Source organism: Cygnus olor, chromosome 2, assembly GCF_009769625.2.
Source record: "Cygnus olor isolate bCygOlo1 chromosome 2, bCygOlo1.pri.v2, whole genome shotgun sequence".
NCBI lineage: Eukaryota > Metazoa > Chordata > Aves > Anseriformes > Anatidae > Cygnus > Cygnus olor.
In genome coordinates, this window is record NC_049170.1 from 116,311,250 (window position 1) to 116,326,616 (window position 15,367).

Here is a 15,367-nt window from a genome sequence, read left to right on the forward strand (position 1 = left end):
GACATTTAGGAAGTGCTACTACTTACCCTGAGACAACTTTTTTTTTTTTTATGTGTTCCAGAAAGAAAAGCTACAGCCCTATATTATAATAGGGTCTGTTAATTTGAAGTCTTCCCATTTGTTTTAATGGCAAATATATTGCATATGTTGGCTACTGTAAAAAGAAATTACTGTCCGGGAATCCCTTCCTGTAGTTAATGAAGTAGTAAATGAAGAAACGGAGAAACAACTGGAAGAGGAAATGCTAAGTTTTTTATTCAGATAGATGGCTTTTGTGTATGAATGTGCTAGAAGAATCAGCTACACACTTTGCTTTTCCTATGTTTTGTAGAATAGGTAAGAGCCAAATGCTCATGGAAGAGTATCTAAATCAGTTATGCATTAGAGAGACTGACATCCCTTTTGTTCCTCCTTTTTTTCACTGCACTCACTGATGAAGATGATGAAGATAATTAATTACAGCTATGAAGAATGAAAGTGAAAAGGCCATATTCCCTCCTCAGTCATGACCCTACACTGGATTAACATCAGGGAGGCTGCAGGGTCAAAGGAGCTCAGGAAAAAAAGCCTTTGGTAATAAATTACACTGGGATTATGTCCTGTAACCTAACTGCAACTCTTCCATCAGTGATTAAAGATCAAGTGTAAAGAGCTCTTAAAAAAACTAAAAGTCATCATTTCTCCCTGCAAGAAAAGTGTGGCTGAAGATGGATGTGTTTCCCTAACACTCTGCAGGGACAGATAATTCACTGACCCCTGCAAATGCAGTGGCCTTTTCTAGGTCAGGGCAGCTCTGACCGGGTCACAGCTGTATCTTTAGGTGCTCCTCCTTCTGTGTTTTAAGGAGAGTTAAGATGCCAGTATGTTGCTTTGCCCTTTCCCTCGTCAATTTGGAGCCATCTTCTGGAGTCTTTACTTGCTAAACAGGAATCCATACGTGAGCCACAGAGCAAGTTTTCTTAAGAAATAACTAACAAGCATCTAGTTTTAGAGATGAGACAAATGTTTACTTTTAAAACAGTGTTGGTAGGCAAAGCCAGATTGCTTAGCCCACCCCACCACTGGCTGCTACATCCAGCATCATTGGTAGAACATGATAAATAAGTTACACAAAACCAAATGGTTTAGTTTGACTGGCCACAAACAGATTTTTAACCTGGTCCAGGCACCCCTTGGTGCTGGACACCTATGTGGCCCAAAATCCTGTCCACTGAAGCAAAATCTACTGTGGAGGGACTATAACAAAATAAATAAATAAAAATAAAAATAAAAATAAAAATAAAATAAAATAAAATAAAATAAAATAAAATTTAAAAAGGCTGTTTCTGGGGTGCTGGTGTCTGAGTAGAAGGGAGACACGGATAGTGTCTGAGAGAAGGAAACCCATGTTAAAATGTCATCAGACAGGGCAGCCCCTGCATTAATGCACATAATCAGTAAATCCCCATCTCAGCCCTTCTGAGAACCTCAGCATGCATCTCTCTAATTTTAAAAATCCTCATTTCTGTGCATTCTGAGATACTTGAAGACTCTGGGAGATGATTTCCACCAGACTGGGCTGGTTCAGGATTGACAAGAACCTTGTGCAGTTCAACAAGGGGAAGTGCAAAGTGCCTCACCTGGGGAGGAGCAATGACAGGCACCAGCACAGGGGGGCACCCAGCTGGAAAACAGCTCTGCAGAAAAGAACCTGTGTGGGGGTCCTGGTGGACACCACGTTGACCATGAGCCAGCAGTGTGCCCTCGCTGCTCACAAGGCTAACAGTATTCTTGGCTGCATCAGGCAAAGCATTGCCAGCAGGTCAAGGGAGGCAATCCTTCCCCTCTACTTAGCACTGGTGGAGTCACACTCCCAGTGCTGGGTCCAGTTCAGGTTCCCCCCCCTCTCCCCCCCCCCCCCCTAGAACAAAAGAGACCTGGACATACTGGAATGAGACGAACATAGGGCCACAAAATTAATGAATGGGCTGGAGCACCTCTCCTATGAGGAGAGGCTGAGAGAGCTGGGACTGCTCAGCCTGGAGAAGAGGAGGCTCAGGGGGGAGTTTATCAGTGTCTATAAACACTGGAAGGGAAGTGCAAAGAGAACAGAGCCAGGCTCTGTTCAGTGATGCCCAGTGCCAGGACAAGAGACCATGAGCAGCAGAGAGGGATGGCCAAGTAGTGACCTGTCACTAAACCTGCAGATGACAGGTCTCCTGGGATGGCAGGTCTCCTTGCGGGCATTGAGACTGGGCATGCTCAAAAATGAAGGGACATTTTTAAGCTGAACTTTCTCTCTTTGCCCTGCAGCCTCCCTTCCTGCACAGAGAAGATAACCGAATTCCTGCGCTGCTCAGGCACAGGCTGATGACAAAATCATTCACCAGCAGCTCAGACACTGCTGTGCAAAGTTCCAGAGACGACCATACAAAAATAGCATATCTTTTGATCTTAAAACTCTGCTAAGCATAGTCTGCAGATGCAGTAAAATCCTCTAATTGTTCCATGGACACAAAAATAGATTTCATATCATTATGACACAAAGTGACAGGACTAGGAAGAAATTTGGCAGTTTTCAGACACTACCAAAAAAGCCGGGAAATTCTTTTGACTTTGAATGGCAGGTTTTGAAACGTTGGCCGCTCTGCACTACCTGCGAGTGCTCATATTTGGGACATTTCAGACATCTGTGAGGTGTCTGAACTGTGAAAAGCAGCAGGGCTCACGGGCACACTTGGCCTCCCAGCCTGTTTTGACAGCTGGATGTTTTAGTGTCATTTCATCAGCGGTGCGGGGTGGTGCCGGCGGCGTGGCCCTGTCACTGCCCTTCTCCCAGGAGAGATTTGACTGCTGTGAGACCAGCTTTGAGCCCAGGTCTGCACCCTTTGGAGCAGGTGGCCCTGACCCACTTGGTGGTGGCGGTGCACATCTGCACCTTGGCTTTGACCCAAGCCATGGGAAGGGTTGGAGACCTGCTGGGTTTCCCCCATCTCCTTTCCCTCGATTCAAAGGGGCAGCAGGGCTGCTGTGCCAGGTCTGTATGGGATTTGTGCATCCTTGGGACCATGGGATGGTACACAGCAGGAGAGGGAGGAATCTGGGTCTCAGTCCTGCTCACCCACACGGAGCCGCTCAGGAAGGAATGGCACCGTCTCCTCCGATGGACACGAGCCTTCCCCTGCGTAGAACAAGAGGCTACAGCAAATTCAGGCTATTTATTTCTGAGCTTTGGAGCTTGTTTTTCTCCCTTTTTTTTTTTTTTTCCCCTTCATCTAAACCTGTCCTGAGTTAACATCTGAAAGATCGGGTTGCGTTAAGAGGGAGGCAACGATCCGCGCCGCTTCTTTTCCTCCGAGCCGACGTTTGGAGGAAAACCGTCCCCCAAAAAAATAGGGAAATCGCCCTACACAGAGCTCGCCTCCCCCCAGCGCTCAGGGCTGCGTGACACCGAGCTCAAAAACCCCCAAACCCGGAGCTCCACGCGGGCAGGGCAGGACCACGGCGGGGGGGGGGGGGGCACGGCTCCCCCCGGGCTGCCGGGGCGAGAGGGGGGCTTCGGGGGGCCAGGGGGGCGGTGGGGCCGGGGGGCGGGCGGCTGGGGGCTCGGAGCGGAGCCGTGCCGAGCCGCTGGGAGCGGTGCCCGCACGGTTCACGTGGCGAATCCCGGGCGGGGCGGGCGGACAAAGCCGGGCTGCAGGGACGAGGGAAAAGCGGCGGTGGCGAGGAGCGGAGCGGAGCAGGTGAGGCTGAGCCCGGCCCCTCCTGGGCTGGGGTCGCCCCTCGCCCTGTCCCCCCGGGGGAGCCGGGCCACGCTGGCACCGGGAGAGACGCGGTGGGAGCCGTGCCGGGCGGGGAGGGGGCGGCTTTGTCCGGGTGTCTTTCTTGTCCGGAGCTGAGGCTCTGCAGGAGGTGCTGGGTGCGCGCCGAGGGTCCCGCCGGGCACGCAGCGAGGGGCTGGAGCAGCTCCCGGTGCCGGAGAAGGACCCCCCGCAGGGGGTGCACCTTGCGGCCCGATGAATCAGCGCTGAGCGGCCGAGCGTCCTGCGGCAGCACGGCCGGCTGCCAGCACCACCTGAAGCTGCGAGCTGCCCATGCGGCGTCGGTGCACGCGAGGTTATGCGAACAAACGTTTATTTTAATTTATTTATTTTTTTTCCCCCCCCTTTCGAACAGCTACTTCTGCTGACAGCCCTCCCGCGCTTTCCGTAGTGAGTGAGTTGTAGCCCTTGTCGTACTTTACTCGCCTCCCCAAGGGGTATTTGCTTTTTATCTCTGCCCCCGAGGTGTGCAGCAAATGAAATGACGCTAATGGTATAAGCCCACGACTTAAAACAGAGAGAAATCTAAAGCAGTAAAGAAGGTGAAAACTTTTTTAAAATGAAGTATTGCAGCAATTTCGCTGTGTTTTAAGAGAAGACAAACAGTGAGACGGAGATGGCATTTCAGAAGTGGAACAGCAGAACAGTGTGACGCTTTGTTTGAAATACAGTTTAAAGGTTATTTTATAAGATGCATTTGCTCTTTTAAAAGATACTATCTTTTAAAGTAAAATGAACTGTTTAAAAACTTCTGCAGGAACACTGTTGCGGGGTAAATCTTCTGGTTTGATTCTGTTTTCTTCAGTAAAGTGCTCGATGTTTAGAAGAACCATCTCAAGGGCATCTTGAGATGTTTGTTATTCAACAGCTGTGTGAGCAGCTGTACTCACTATCGTATCAGGATGTCCAGGTCGCGGACTGAATGCTCTCTGAATCCTTGCTGTATGCGTGCTCGCTCCATTTCCCTTTCACTGAGATACAGGGACCCCTGCTTTTACCCCTGCTTCCATCTTCAGGCACACAGCTGGATGTGTGGGGCCAGCCTCCACCCGATGGGTGGGAAGACACAAAGAGCACAAAATGCCTTTGTCTCGCACCAGGGATGTGCGCAACCACTGCTGGGATTCAGTGGCTGCTTATTAGTAAAACCCTTGTGGTTAAATCATCCCAAAAGCAGGGAAAGGTGAGGTTATGACCCCTTAACTCACCTACTGCTGTATCTATCGTGCATACAGTGTTTGAGCTGCAGGAAGCTCTGTGTCTTCCTAAAACATACAATATTTACGGTACTGCTGCTGGGATAGTGAAGCTTCATGCTGCCCCTAGTAGAGGAAGGTGACTGAGATGCTACGTAAGCTATTGAAATAGAAGCAAGGGATTAAGAAATGACCAACGGTTTATAAATTTGACTTTTTGTAAGGTAAGTGTTGTTTCTGTCAGTCTGCCTCAAATTCAGCATGCAGAATCCATGAGCTGCTTCAGTTGTATAAGGAGAAAAGGATCAGTTTGGTAGGAGAGCAGGAGGGAGCCAGGGACTGCAGCAGACAGGGCAGTTAATGGGCTTGGTGTCTTTTTGTGATACCTACACCTTTTGGATATATTTCAAAGAGGGGAAAAATCTGGATGCTTTTCTATGACCTCACTTTGTGGGGTGTGACACAGTAGGTTGGCATGAGCTGGCCAGCAGCCCTAACAGACTGAAAGAACTTCTTGTGCTGCGTATGGTTTGGTAATTTGGGGTGTCTTCTGCTTATTTAAAACTTCTGGCAATAGGCCACTTACCATGTATGTACCTGTTTCTCAAGGTTACGTCTTCCTGTAGTGTCTATTCCCCCAAGAAGGAACGGGGATGCCTGTGTGGTAGCTTTTGCTCCTCGAAACCTGTCCACAAGGGTAGCAGAAGCAGGTGACTCAGGAGGACACGGAGCCTTTATTGCTTGTTCTCTGAAGTGTGTTGGAAATAACCACACTGACAATCCTGACTGGTGGTGGGTGACTGGAATAGATATTTCAGCCCTTTGATTTAGTGTGTGTTGCCTTGTCCTGATTAACTTCTGTTGCCTGATATTGTAAATATAAGTCCTCCCTTCGACAATAAAACTCTCAAATCGGGTTTCTTTCAGCTCTTACAGGTCCAAGTGTTCTCAACCAGTTCATATTGTCTCTTCTTGCTAACGTGAAGCCTTGTCCAGATATTTTTCTGTGTTATTTTTTGACCATTCCTCCAAATGCTGATGAAATACTTGGAGGAGTAATTATGTAAACCACAAACAGTGCTGCACACACATACACGGACACCTGAATGGGTAATCACAAGAATTCATCTGCAGTTAAACTTGGAGGGGAAAAAAATGGGAGCCTTCAAAATTGCTACAATTTTTGCTAAAGCACCTATTTTGGTTAAAATAGCCATTATCCTGGCCCTTCTCTTGCAACATTGAAACCTTAATACAATCCAGTTTTTTTAAAAAACTAGCTTAATCCCAGAAGAGGGAGAAACTTCAGACTAACACAATTAGGTGAGTGGAATTTTTCCCTCAGGCAGCTCTGGAGAGTGATACAATATCATGTTAAAAACTGTAAGCTGCTGTCTCAAAGAGCTGGGCTGGGCCAGTGTTTGTATGAGGCATGGGGAGGAAAAATGCAGATGGTGCAGAAAGCACCGGTGGTGAACATGTCGATAGCATTGCTCTGAGTCACTGGTGGCCCAAAGTCCAACCACTGCATGATGGCACAGGTGTTGTTGTTGGGTGAGGCTTAAATGAGATCCTGAATCTTTCAGCACCTCTCCATATACCATTTATTTGTATATATTTATAGCATGTGTGTATACAAAACTCGGTGTTTTGGCTTGTTTGAGCACTAAGTTTAGGATAGCTGTGAGTGCTTGTGTGGATTCCTTGCAGCTTTGATGGGGCTAGATTTCTTGCTGCTGAAAAGGTGAGGTGATTTGGGCAATCTGTGACAACTTTTGCATCCTTACTGCCAAGGGGTGCCTCCGCACCCTCCCTGCTGCCAGCCTCTCTGGGAGAGGCAGCTTGAAGACTGAGCCCTGGCAGAGCAATGTGCACCCTAAGGGGAGCGAGGGAAACTATGCGTATTGTCTGTCTTGGAAGGGTAGGTGGGGAAAAGCCTCAAACAGAGTATTTTTTACAAAAGGATTGAAGAGACACTTCATGGACAGTAAAGAAAAAGCAGTGACTAGTCTGCATGTGGGAAGGTCAGGTGTGGAGAAAAGGGGACTGACAGCAGGGTTAAAGAATGAGGAAAGTAAAAGGCAGAACTTGAACCACAGGGCAAGGATCCAGAAAACAACAAGAATGCCCTAGGAAAGCTGTTAGGACAAGTATTTATCGTCTTATTAGCTAAAGATGCAGCTGGAGCTGTTTCGTGTTGCATATGTCATCGGTGGGCTGAACCGTATGCCCATCGCGCAGCCGCAGGACAGGCAGGAAGGATTAAGGGCAGCTCTGGGAGCACTGCCCAGCGTCAGCAGCCTAGCAGCCGGGCTGCCATGTGCTATTTTTTATTTTGGCCATCTCCAAACAGGATTTTTAAAAGGCTGAAGGAAACCTACCCTGCTGTCTAAGAGTCCCTATAGCAAGAACAGGGCTTCAGGTGGGGCAAGTGTGCTCGAATCCGATCAGCAGTTGCTGCCCTGAAGAGGGGTTGATGCTCCACAGCAGCCTGGTAAAGAAAGTCTGGAGGAGAAGGGGTGGTAAGGAAGATGAAAGCATGGCGAAGTCTGTGGGGTGAGCTTTGATCCTGGTCAAACGTTTCTTTGGCCCCAGAATCTCCTGAGCCTGTTACTGAAGATGTTTCCATTCATCCAGCTTTATTCCATTGAGCCTTGAATGAGGTTTCAGATTTGTCCCATTTGAAGGCTAGAACCAGTTCTAATGCCTTACAGGAGCCTAATCTTTAACACTGCCTCTTCTGGGAATGGCTGACCATGGGACTTTTCCACCTTGAGGAAGAAATCAATAGCATTTCTTCAGGCATTTCATATATTCAATATGTAAAAGAATTCAAGTACATTTGAGTAAATTTTCCTAAGGGATAAAATTAGTAGGGTCTTAACACCGAGTAATCTACCATACACATAAGTGACAAGCTTTCAGGCTGATCTAATTACTAATGCCAAACTAAAACCACATAAAAATAACAAGTTGCCCCAAAATACAAATCCTGCCTAGATCTGACAGATGAGAAGGGAGGGAGGATGTAAGATGAAGGTTTATCAGATACAAGTTTCAGACACTGAGTTGTTCTAACTAATAAATCTGTTTGTAGGTTTGATAGACTTGTTAAAGTCAGCAGGGAAGAATATGTCTCTGATTTCACTGCAGAGTTTGGTTATGCAACTTGTAATGTGAAATAGCCAAAAATCTTCTCAGGCTACTCCTTCCTGAGGAATTTTATGAAAATATGCTTTGATCTGGTAACCATTTTATGTCCAAATTAATACTGGGCTTAATATAGACTTGTAACAATCTCTTTAGAGAGTTTGAATCACACTGCGAGCAAAGCATGTCAAGTTTTATCAAAAGAAAACAGTATGCTTTGTCTGGCTGTACCGTATTCAGACTAAATAGAAATGCTATGAATAAACTTGTTCTCGAAGCTTTATTGCAGTGTGGCACTTGAAACTAACCTTGGATCTCATGACTCATCGCTACTGGGAACGCAGCATCCCTTGCAGAGCTCACACTTTCAAATCCAAGAATGTTTGCAAGTCAGAGGAAAAGGCCCAGCCTAAGAGGCAAAGCAGAAGCACTCGATGAATTCCTCTCTCAATTTCCATCAGATTCCTGAGATCTTCATATCTGTAGATCAGAAGACATTGTCTTGCAGGAGTGTCTGCAAATACAAATATTGCTTGGGTCTTGTGGATTTTGATGGCCAGATAAATACTTTTTCAAATACGTGCCAGTGTTGATTGCTTTACTTTCTAAAATTGGAAATAGCTTATTGGTAGGTGGTAGGAGGACATTATTAGAATTAATAGAAGTACACACACACAAAAGGAGAACAGATGACTTATGTTTGTAATTAAGCTAACCATAGAGGCAGTGGAGAGCTCCTATCTTATCGGGATTGCTGCTTCAACTCCAACTAGTGGACTGCACCACCAACAAATATTTGCCTTGGCTTGTGATGCTCCATACAGCGTCACGTGCAGCGGGGTTTCCCTGGCATGGGCAGGATGTCCCACTCGTGCAGCTGTGTTCCTCTTCAGCAGGTTATCTGCAGCTCTGCTGTGAAGCTGAGCAATACCCGTTATTTCCAAATGACTGGATATTTAAAAACACATAAATGAAGTGTGCAGCATATACAGAGTAAGCCTTAAAGCTGCTCATTTATTATCACAAACTTTACATCGTCTAGTGGATCAAGCTCTCAGCCATTATTAATTGCAATATTTTTTTATAGTCGGTTCCCTTCCACTTCTTTCAACTCCATTAACTTCCTCATGTGCATCGGTGTCAATTACAACCATGAGAAACGTTTACAAACAAAGCAGCAAGTTTAGAGATACAGAAGAGTACATATTGACAACTGGTCATGAAGATCTTTGCACCTCATTAGCAAGCCACAGGAAACTTGCTAGGAGGATGTGTTTTGGAAGCAAAGCTTGCAAGGTGCAGCTGAAAACAGTCTGGGGAATGTCAGACGCAAACTGCATCTGCTGAAGTTTTGAACAGCAGCTCTAGGTTTGCTGTCTCTTGGAAAACTTTTGAAGTGCAGCTTAAATAATTCCAGATGACAAAAAAAAAAATGTTAAGAAAACAAAAGCTCTGGGCTTTCAGCCACTTCTGGGTTCTTTTTTGTTTGTGTGCGTGTGTGTGTGTGTGTGTGTGCCTGGAAGGAGCTCTGCACCCATTCACTGCTGCTTCTTTAGCTGCTGCTCGGGAGTGCTCCTTCCTCACACAATACCTCTTGAGAAATTTTTCACATTCTTTGTCCGTTTCTCTTCCTCTTAGCAGCACTCTGATTTCACCACTTCCTACTGTCAGTAATTTTGCCAGCTTACTTTTCTCCTTTATTTCTGGCTTTGCTGCCGGAGTGGACAGCCTCCTCTTTTGATCCCTAGTTTGTACGTTGCTGATGTGGGTTCCCCTCTTGTCACTTTCCATGACTCTTTAAAAATGATTCTTTAAACCTCTCTTCTAACAGGCAGAGGCTTTACAGTTGCACAGCATTCGACACATAACTCTCGTAACCTGCTCTGATCATGGATTTAGTAAGAAGGGACAGACAGTAGGAAAGGGTACCCCACAGATTTTCAGCTTACCCTTACCCCAGCCATGCAGCGGAGCACAAAGTATTGTGTTTTCCCAAGAGGAGCGAGAAGTAGTTACTGTGTTCAGGAGCTGAATGTGCTGCTTTATCGATCCAAGAGCTTTTGCTCCAGGAGGCTGTGAGGAAGGAAGGGACTGTGGAACAAAACAGGACTCACATTCAAAGTCCTCCCCTGGACCTGAAGTGTCAGCAGCCATACAAATATTGTACTTTGAACATTGAGGCCTTGCTAAGCGTGAGCAGATTTTGAGAAGCTCTTGCAGCCCTTCTTAAAATGCACTTTTAAGTCTTGCCTTTGCAGGATAATAGCTGGCAAAAGCAAGATGGCATCAATGGAGGTGGGTATTACTGAGGTGACCTCTCAGTAAGGACTGACCTGCTAGCCACTTGCTTGTTTGCTTTGTACTCACCTCTTCCAGTTTCAGCTGCTAAACATGATCTGGTCTCTTAAGCTTTAGCAATTTCCTGTAGTAGTAATGGCAAAAAGTGTGATTGCTCGTACAGCTGCGTGATGCTGTGTTTGCCATTAGGACAAGAATAAAGTGGTTCTAGCAGGCAGTGCAGGTGTGCAACAAGAGTTGTAAGAGGCATTGGTGCTACTCAGAGAACCATAGATATGCAGAGGTATGTACACATATATAGTTATCCACCTCCCCCACCTCATGTGCAGGGTTTTTTATAAGTGAATCCCAGGCACTGAGCACTTTCTCTCATGGTTTTAGTTGCTAGCTGCTGCAGGTCAGACCATATACCCAGTTTCACCATTTCAGGCTTTAAGTGCAGTTACTACCAGCCAAAACAACAGAGCATGTAAAAGTTAAAGCCTCTCTGTTATCTTCGCTGTTCATGTATTCCTAACAGAAGGTGCTTTCAAGTCCTATCCTAGGTACAGAGTTAGCTGCACTGAGCACAACATACCAGTACCTGTATCCCATTTTCTGGTTTTGCCCATCGCCTGTGATGTTCCTCCTCCCTTCACACACACCTCTGGATTCCCCCGCAATGCCTTGATAACTGAGAACTCAACCACAGACATCAGGGTAGGAAAGAAAATGAGCTCTTCTATATTTCTCTCAACTTTGTATTTAAATAGAAATGTTTTCTTTACTCTTAGGTGCAATGTTTAATTTGTGAACTCTCAAAGATGTTTTCTTTTCCCCAGAATTATCAGACTTTCCCTAAAAGGTGAAATGGTTTTATTGTCCCTGGAGATCACTGCAGAATTTTTACATTCACGCATGGCATGACATGAGATTACAGACTTGCAGCCACAGAAAGAGACATGTGTCCTTTAAATATGGATTTTAAAGTAAAATATACTTTAAAAGTGAATGCTGTAGTTTATTAAGCAAAATTTCTTGTTGCAATGAAGATATGTTTTTCCTCCATCTGACGCTTTGGGAGGAGGGGAAGACGAACACAGGCAATATAAAGTTTGTATTTTAATGATATAGTAATAGCTCCATATGGATGCATGTATTTTAAAGACCAATTAACATTTTCAGACAGAAATGGACTGGTTTTGTGAGAAGGGATAAATGTTCTTTTTGTAATACTTATTAAAGTTAAGATTGGGCCCAAACCACAAAATCTCAAGAAAGTACGTCATCCTCTCCATATCAAGATGGAACAATCGCTTCAACTTAAATACAGGAAATGTTGGGCATAATAGGCATTACTTGCACCGATCTTGTTAACGAGAACATAATCTCCTAATCACTCCCTTGAAAGCAAACCCAGATGATAGAAGCATAGCTGGGCCCCTGCCAAACAGCTCAAGAACTCTGATTTCACACCCAGGCTCCTGCAGGAGTGCCAGGATAACCTCAACTATTCAGGGAAGAAAACCGTAGCCACTATGCGTTTGCAATTCCTTATACTTCTGTTTTTAAAACCAAAAAATACCAGTTGGGATAGTACAAAAACTTGAGTAAGAAATGAGAGTATATACATCTAGGTCTGTTTATATTACACACTAAATCAGTATATCACCACTCAGGCAATATTGCCTTAGTGGCAATGTCCTAGTCTATCTCCCTGTTCTCTTGAATTAGGCCTTGAGGAAGAAAAAGAAAGTAGACTTTCTAAGAAGTAAAGTAGTTAGAGGACAAAGGAACAGAATCTAGTTCCTGTTGGTGGTGGTCCCTTCACAGGCAGGGCTTGTGTGCATTTTGAAGAGGTGTGCAAAGGGCTTTGATCTTGCATCATCATCATGATGTAAGTGGTGAAGGCTCTTGATAGGTTGTGGTGATGTAAGTAACAATTGCTGCAAGTTAATAGATGTGTTTGGTTTTCAATAGGATGCATCTCTAATACAAATAAACAGCAAAAGCTGTTGGGCTTCCCTCAGGTTGTTACAGCAGTGCTTTTAAAAAGAAAGCGACCAAGCAAGATCACCCACTTAACATTTCTAGACTAAGTTGCAGGAAATGCAAATATTAGGGACAAGGTTAATTGTATTTATCTACATTTTCCCATTAGCTCGTAAAGCTATCAACTACGTATCTACTTTTTTTTTTCCTTGCTAGTAAACAGAGCACATGAGAAGTTGACAACGTGATCATCTTGCTTCAGAAACCTTTATTACAGGCTGAGTTTCTGGGTGGGATGAAGGGTGGAGCTAGTCATTTAGCTACACCCATGGTGAGGTTTATAAAAGGAAGTTTTCTAGGGGAGCTGTTTTCTACCAGTCTCTGACAACTGTCAGTTTTATTTAGCAGGGTTTTATTTTAAAAAATAAAGTAAATTTGCTACTATGTTAAGGCCTCGTAAAGATTCCCATAATGCAAATGATCATCTAAGCACATCTTCAAAACAGCGAAGTAAGGTAAGTTGTGGAGTCTGCTTTGCTACCTTAGTTCTCTTTTATGCATAATACTTTTTGTGGCAGAGACTTGAGTACTACTGTAATTTCAAAGGTCTGTATTTTCTTTGCCACGTATAGTTGGAGTATTTTTCTATATAGCTTTTTATTCCTGTAATGCTAAGTCAAGTAGGAGAAAAAAAAAAAAGGAAAAAAAAACTTAAAAAACATGCCAAAACTTATTAGAATTTGAGGAGATTACTATTTGCTATAGGGTGATCAGATCTTGACGGCTGATGGCTTTGGGGACTAATTTGTACCACCTGTCTACAATGCTGAGGTTATTGTGGTTTTTGTTATTGTGCTGCTGTTTGTTATCCACCCCAATATTAGTTTCTCAAGCATACAAATAAAAGATATGCTATGCTTAATTGCATAATTGTTGTGGCTTAGTCATAACTCTTTGATACACCCAGGAATCTTGTCATAATTTCTGGTTTATAGTGTATCACAGTTTCCTTTTATGCACCTGCACATAAATGCTTGTAAACTATTCTGTTCAGCAGAGGTCTCTTGAGTTGCTGTGAATGCCCCTAAATGAGATTAGGTGCTATGAAGGCCTGTTTGCTATGAGCACATAAGTGTTCATGGTGGTACAATACTTTTCTAGACAGGTCTGTATCAGTTTACAAGATGTCTGGGTGAAAACTTTTACAATCATCAACTGAAGTCAAATGCATTGTACTAAGAAATGATCGCAGCAATGTAGGGTGTGCAGTTGGGATGCGTCAAGAATGCTGGTCAGCATAAAAATATTAATCCCATAGCACTGCTTACCTAGCTCTGGGCTTCTTGCTGGTGCGCCGATAAAGCACAGTTGCCAGGAACTGGCAAAAGGAGGGGAATGAACATTGAAAACAATATTTTGGAGCTCCTCTCAGGCCTCTGGGAAAATCGAAGTCTGGAATTCTCCAAAAACTTTAAAAGCAACAAGAGACAAGAATCTGAAAAATTAATTTTTCTTTCCAGTCACTTTACCTGTAGATAACTGGATTTTCTTTTGTTAACCTTCAATTTAGAAGGAGTGAAGTCGCTCTTTTAATCACTGCTCCCAAAACATGTGAGGTGTTTGCAGGTCAATGGTCTACTAGTTTTTCTGCAAATTATTCTAGTTTTACTGCCAAGCTCTACAAAAATAACCAAAGTCATGGTTTCCGTAGAACTGGTGGTGCTGATGAGTTTTTTTTGGGTTTTTTGTTTTTTTTTTTTTTTCCCTGCAAGGAAAGCTGTGAATTAATGCAATTGGCAAGGAACTGCCTGACAGCCCTTTGGCAAAGTGGTCTGATGCAAGTTGGAAAGGCTGTCAGAGCATTTTGACTTTGTGTGCTTAGCAGACATGAGAAAATAAATGTGTCCTGAGTTGGAGGAGACACATTTTCCACCTTGATAATGCTGTGGTTTTGGTTTGGAGCTTTTACTGTCAATATTGAACTTGTAGGATGCTTGAGCGGTGTGGCTATTTCTGCTTTTTGCAATGTGTTTTCACTGATATGCAAGAAATTCTGACTGTACTGGGTTGTGGTGGGAGGAGGCTCATTTGACAGTAGAGCAGTGTCCTGCAAGGGAGTCCCCTTGGCTCTATCCACTGCCATTCTTCCGGTATCTTACCATGCTGTGGTTAGATTCATCATAGGTATTTTTAAGTCCATCGCGTTTATTTTAAGTGTCTTGTAAACTGCTGTATACCAAACTGTTCAGAAATATTTGCTGTTATTTTTTATTTTACTAATACAGTAAATGGGACGAAGGAAGAGGAAAGTACTTTCAATGTTGACAGAAAGTCATAGATGCCTCTGCTCTTGGATACTTTTGGAAGGGTTTTCCAAAACAGGGAGAAAGTTTGAGCTTTTTCAAGTGCGCAGTATAGAATTACTTCAGGATATTGATACATTCCTTAACACATCTCTAAATCTTGCCACTCCTATAAGTAGGGATTAAAGTGACTTCTGTCATTTTTTGACTTGAAAAGCAAAGTTCATGGAATAAAGTACTTATCCAGAGCATTTGTGACACTACCCTGCTATTCAACATGAATGAGTGAAGGGGAGTGATTTTTCCATGGTAGATTATTTACTATTTTTGATAAATTTAGGTAATTTTTAATAGCCTGGTTTTGAGTAGCCAAAGTACAAACCTAAGGTGCCACCTTCCTCTCCTGATCTTGATTTTTGGAGCCACATTGGTACTAAATGCAGAAAGTCTACAAAGATGACTTCTTGTTGGTGAGATGAGTAATGAAGAAGGAAGATGTCCAATGAAAATCTCTAAGTAACTTACTTCTTCGAGGTGGTATATCAAGAATGGCACTGACAGCTGGATTACTCCAGACTGGTATTTTGTTAGTCCTCTCACGTTTAAATAGTTTTGCTATCAGAAGATTCAAGCATTAAGCTTTAGCATA

General features: G+C 44.0%; 1 protein-coding gene across 5 annotated transcripts in view; it reads left to right on the forward strand.

The window, feature by feature from the left end:
- The first annotated feature begins 3,633 nt into the window (after positions 1-3,633).
- The window catches only part of MAPRE2 (microtubule associated protein RP/EB family member 2), a 99,540-nt gene continuing 87,806 nt past the window's right edge, over positions 3,634-15,367 (forward strand). For 2 of the 5 annotated variants that reach the window (XM_040550333.1, XM_040550341.1), the window contains exon 1: positions 12,722-12,930. In XM_040550333.1, the coding sequence (XP_040406267.1) occupies positions 12,859-12,930 (72 nt within the window). In that variant the 5' untranslated portion in view covers positions 12,722-12,858. Of the gene's footprint in view, positions 3,723-12,718; positions 12,931-15,367 lie in introns of those variants that run through there. The other 3 variants (XM_040550343.1, XM_040550340.1, XM_040550336.1) reach the window with 3 other exon arrangements.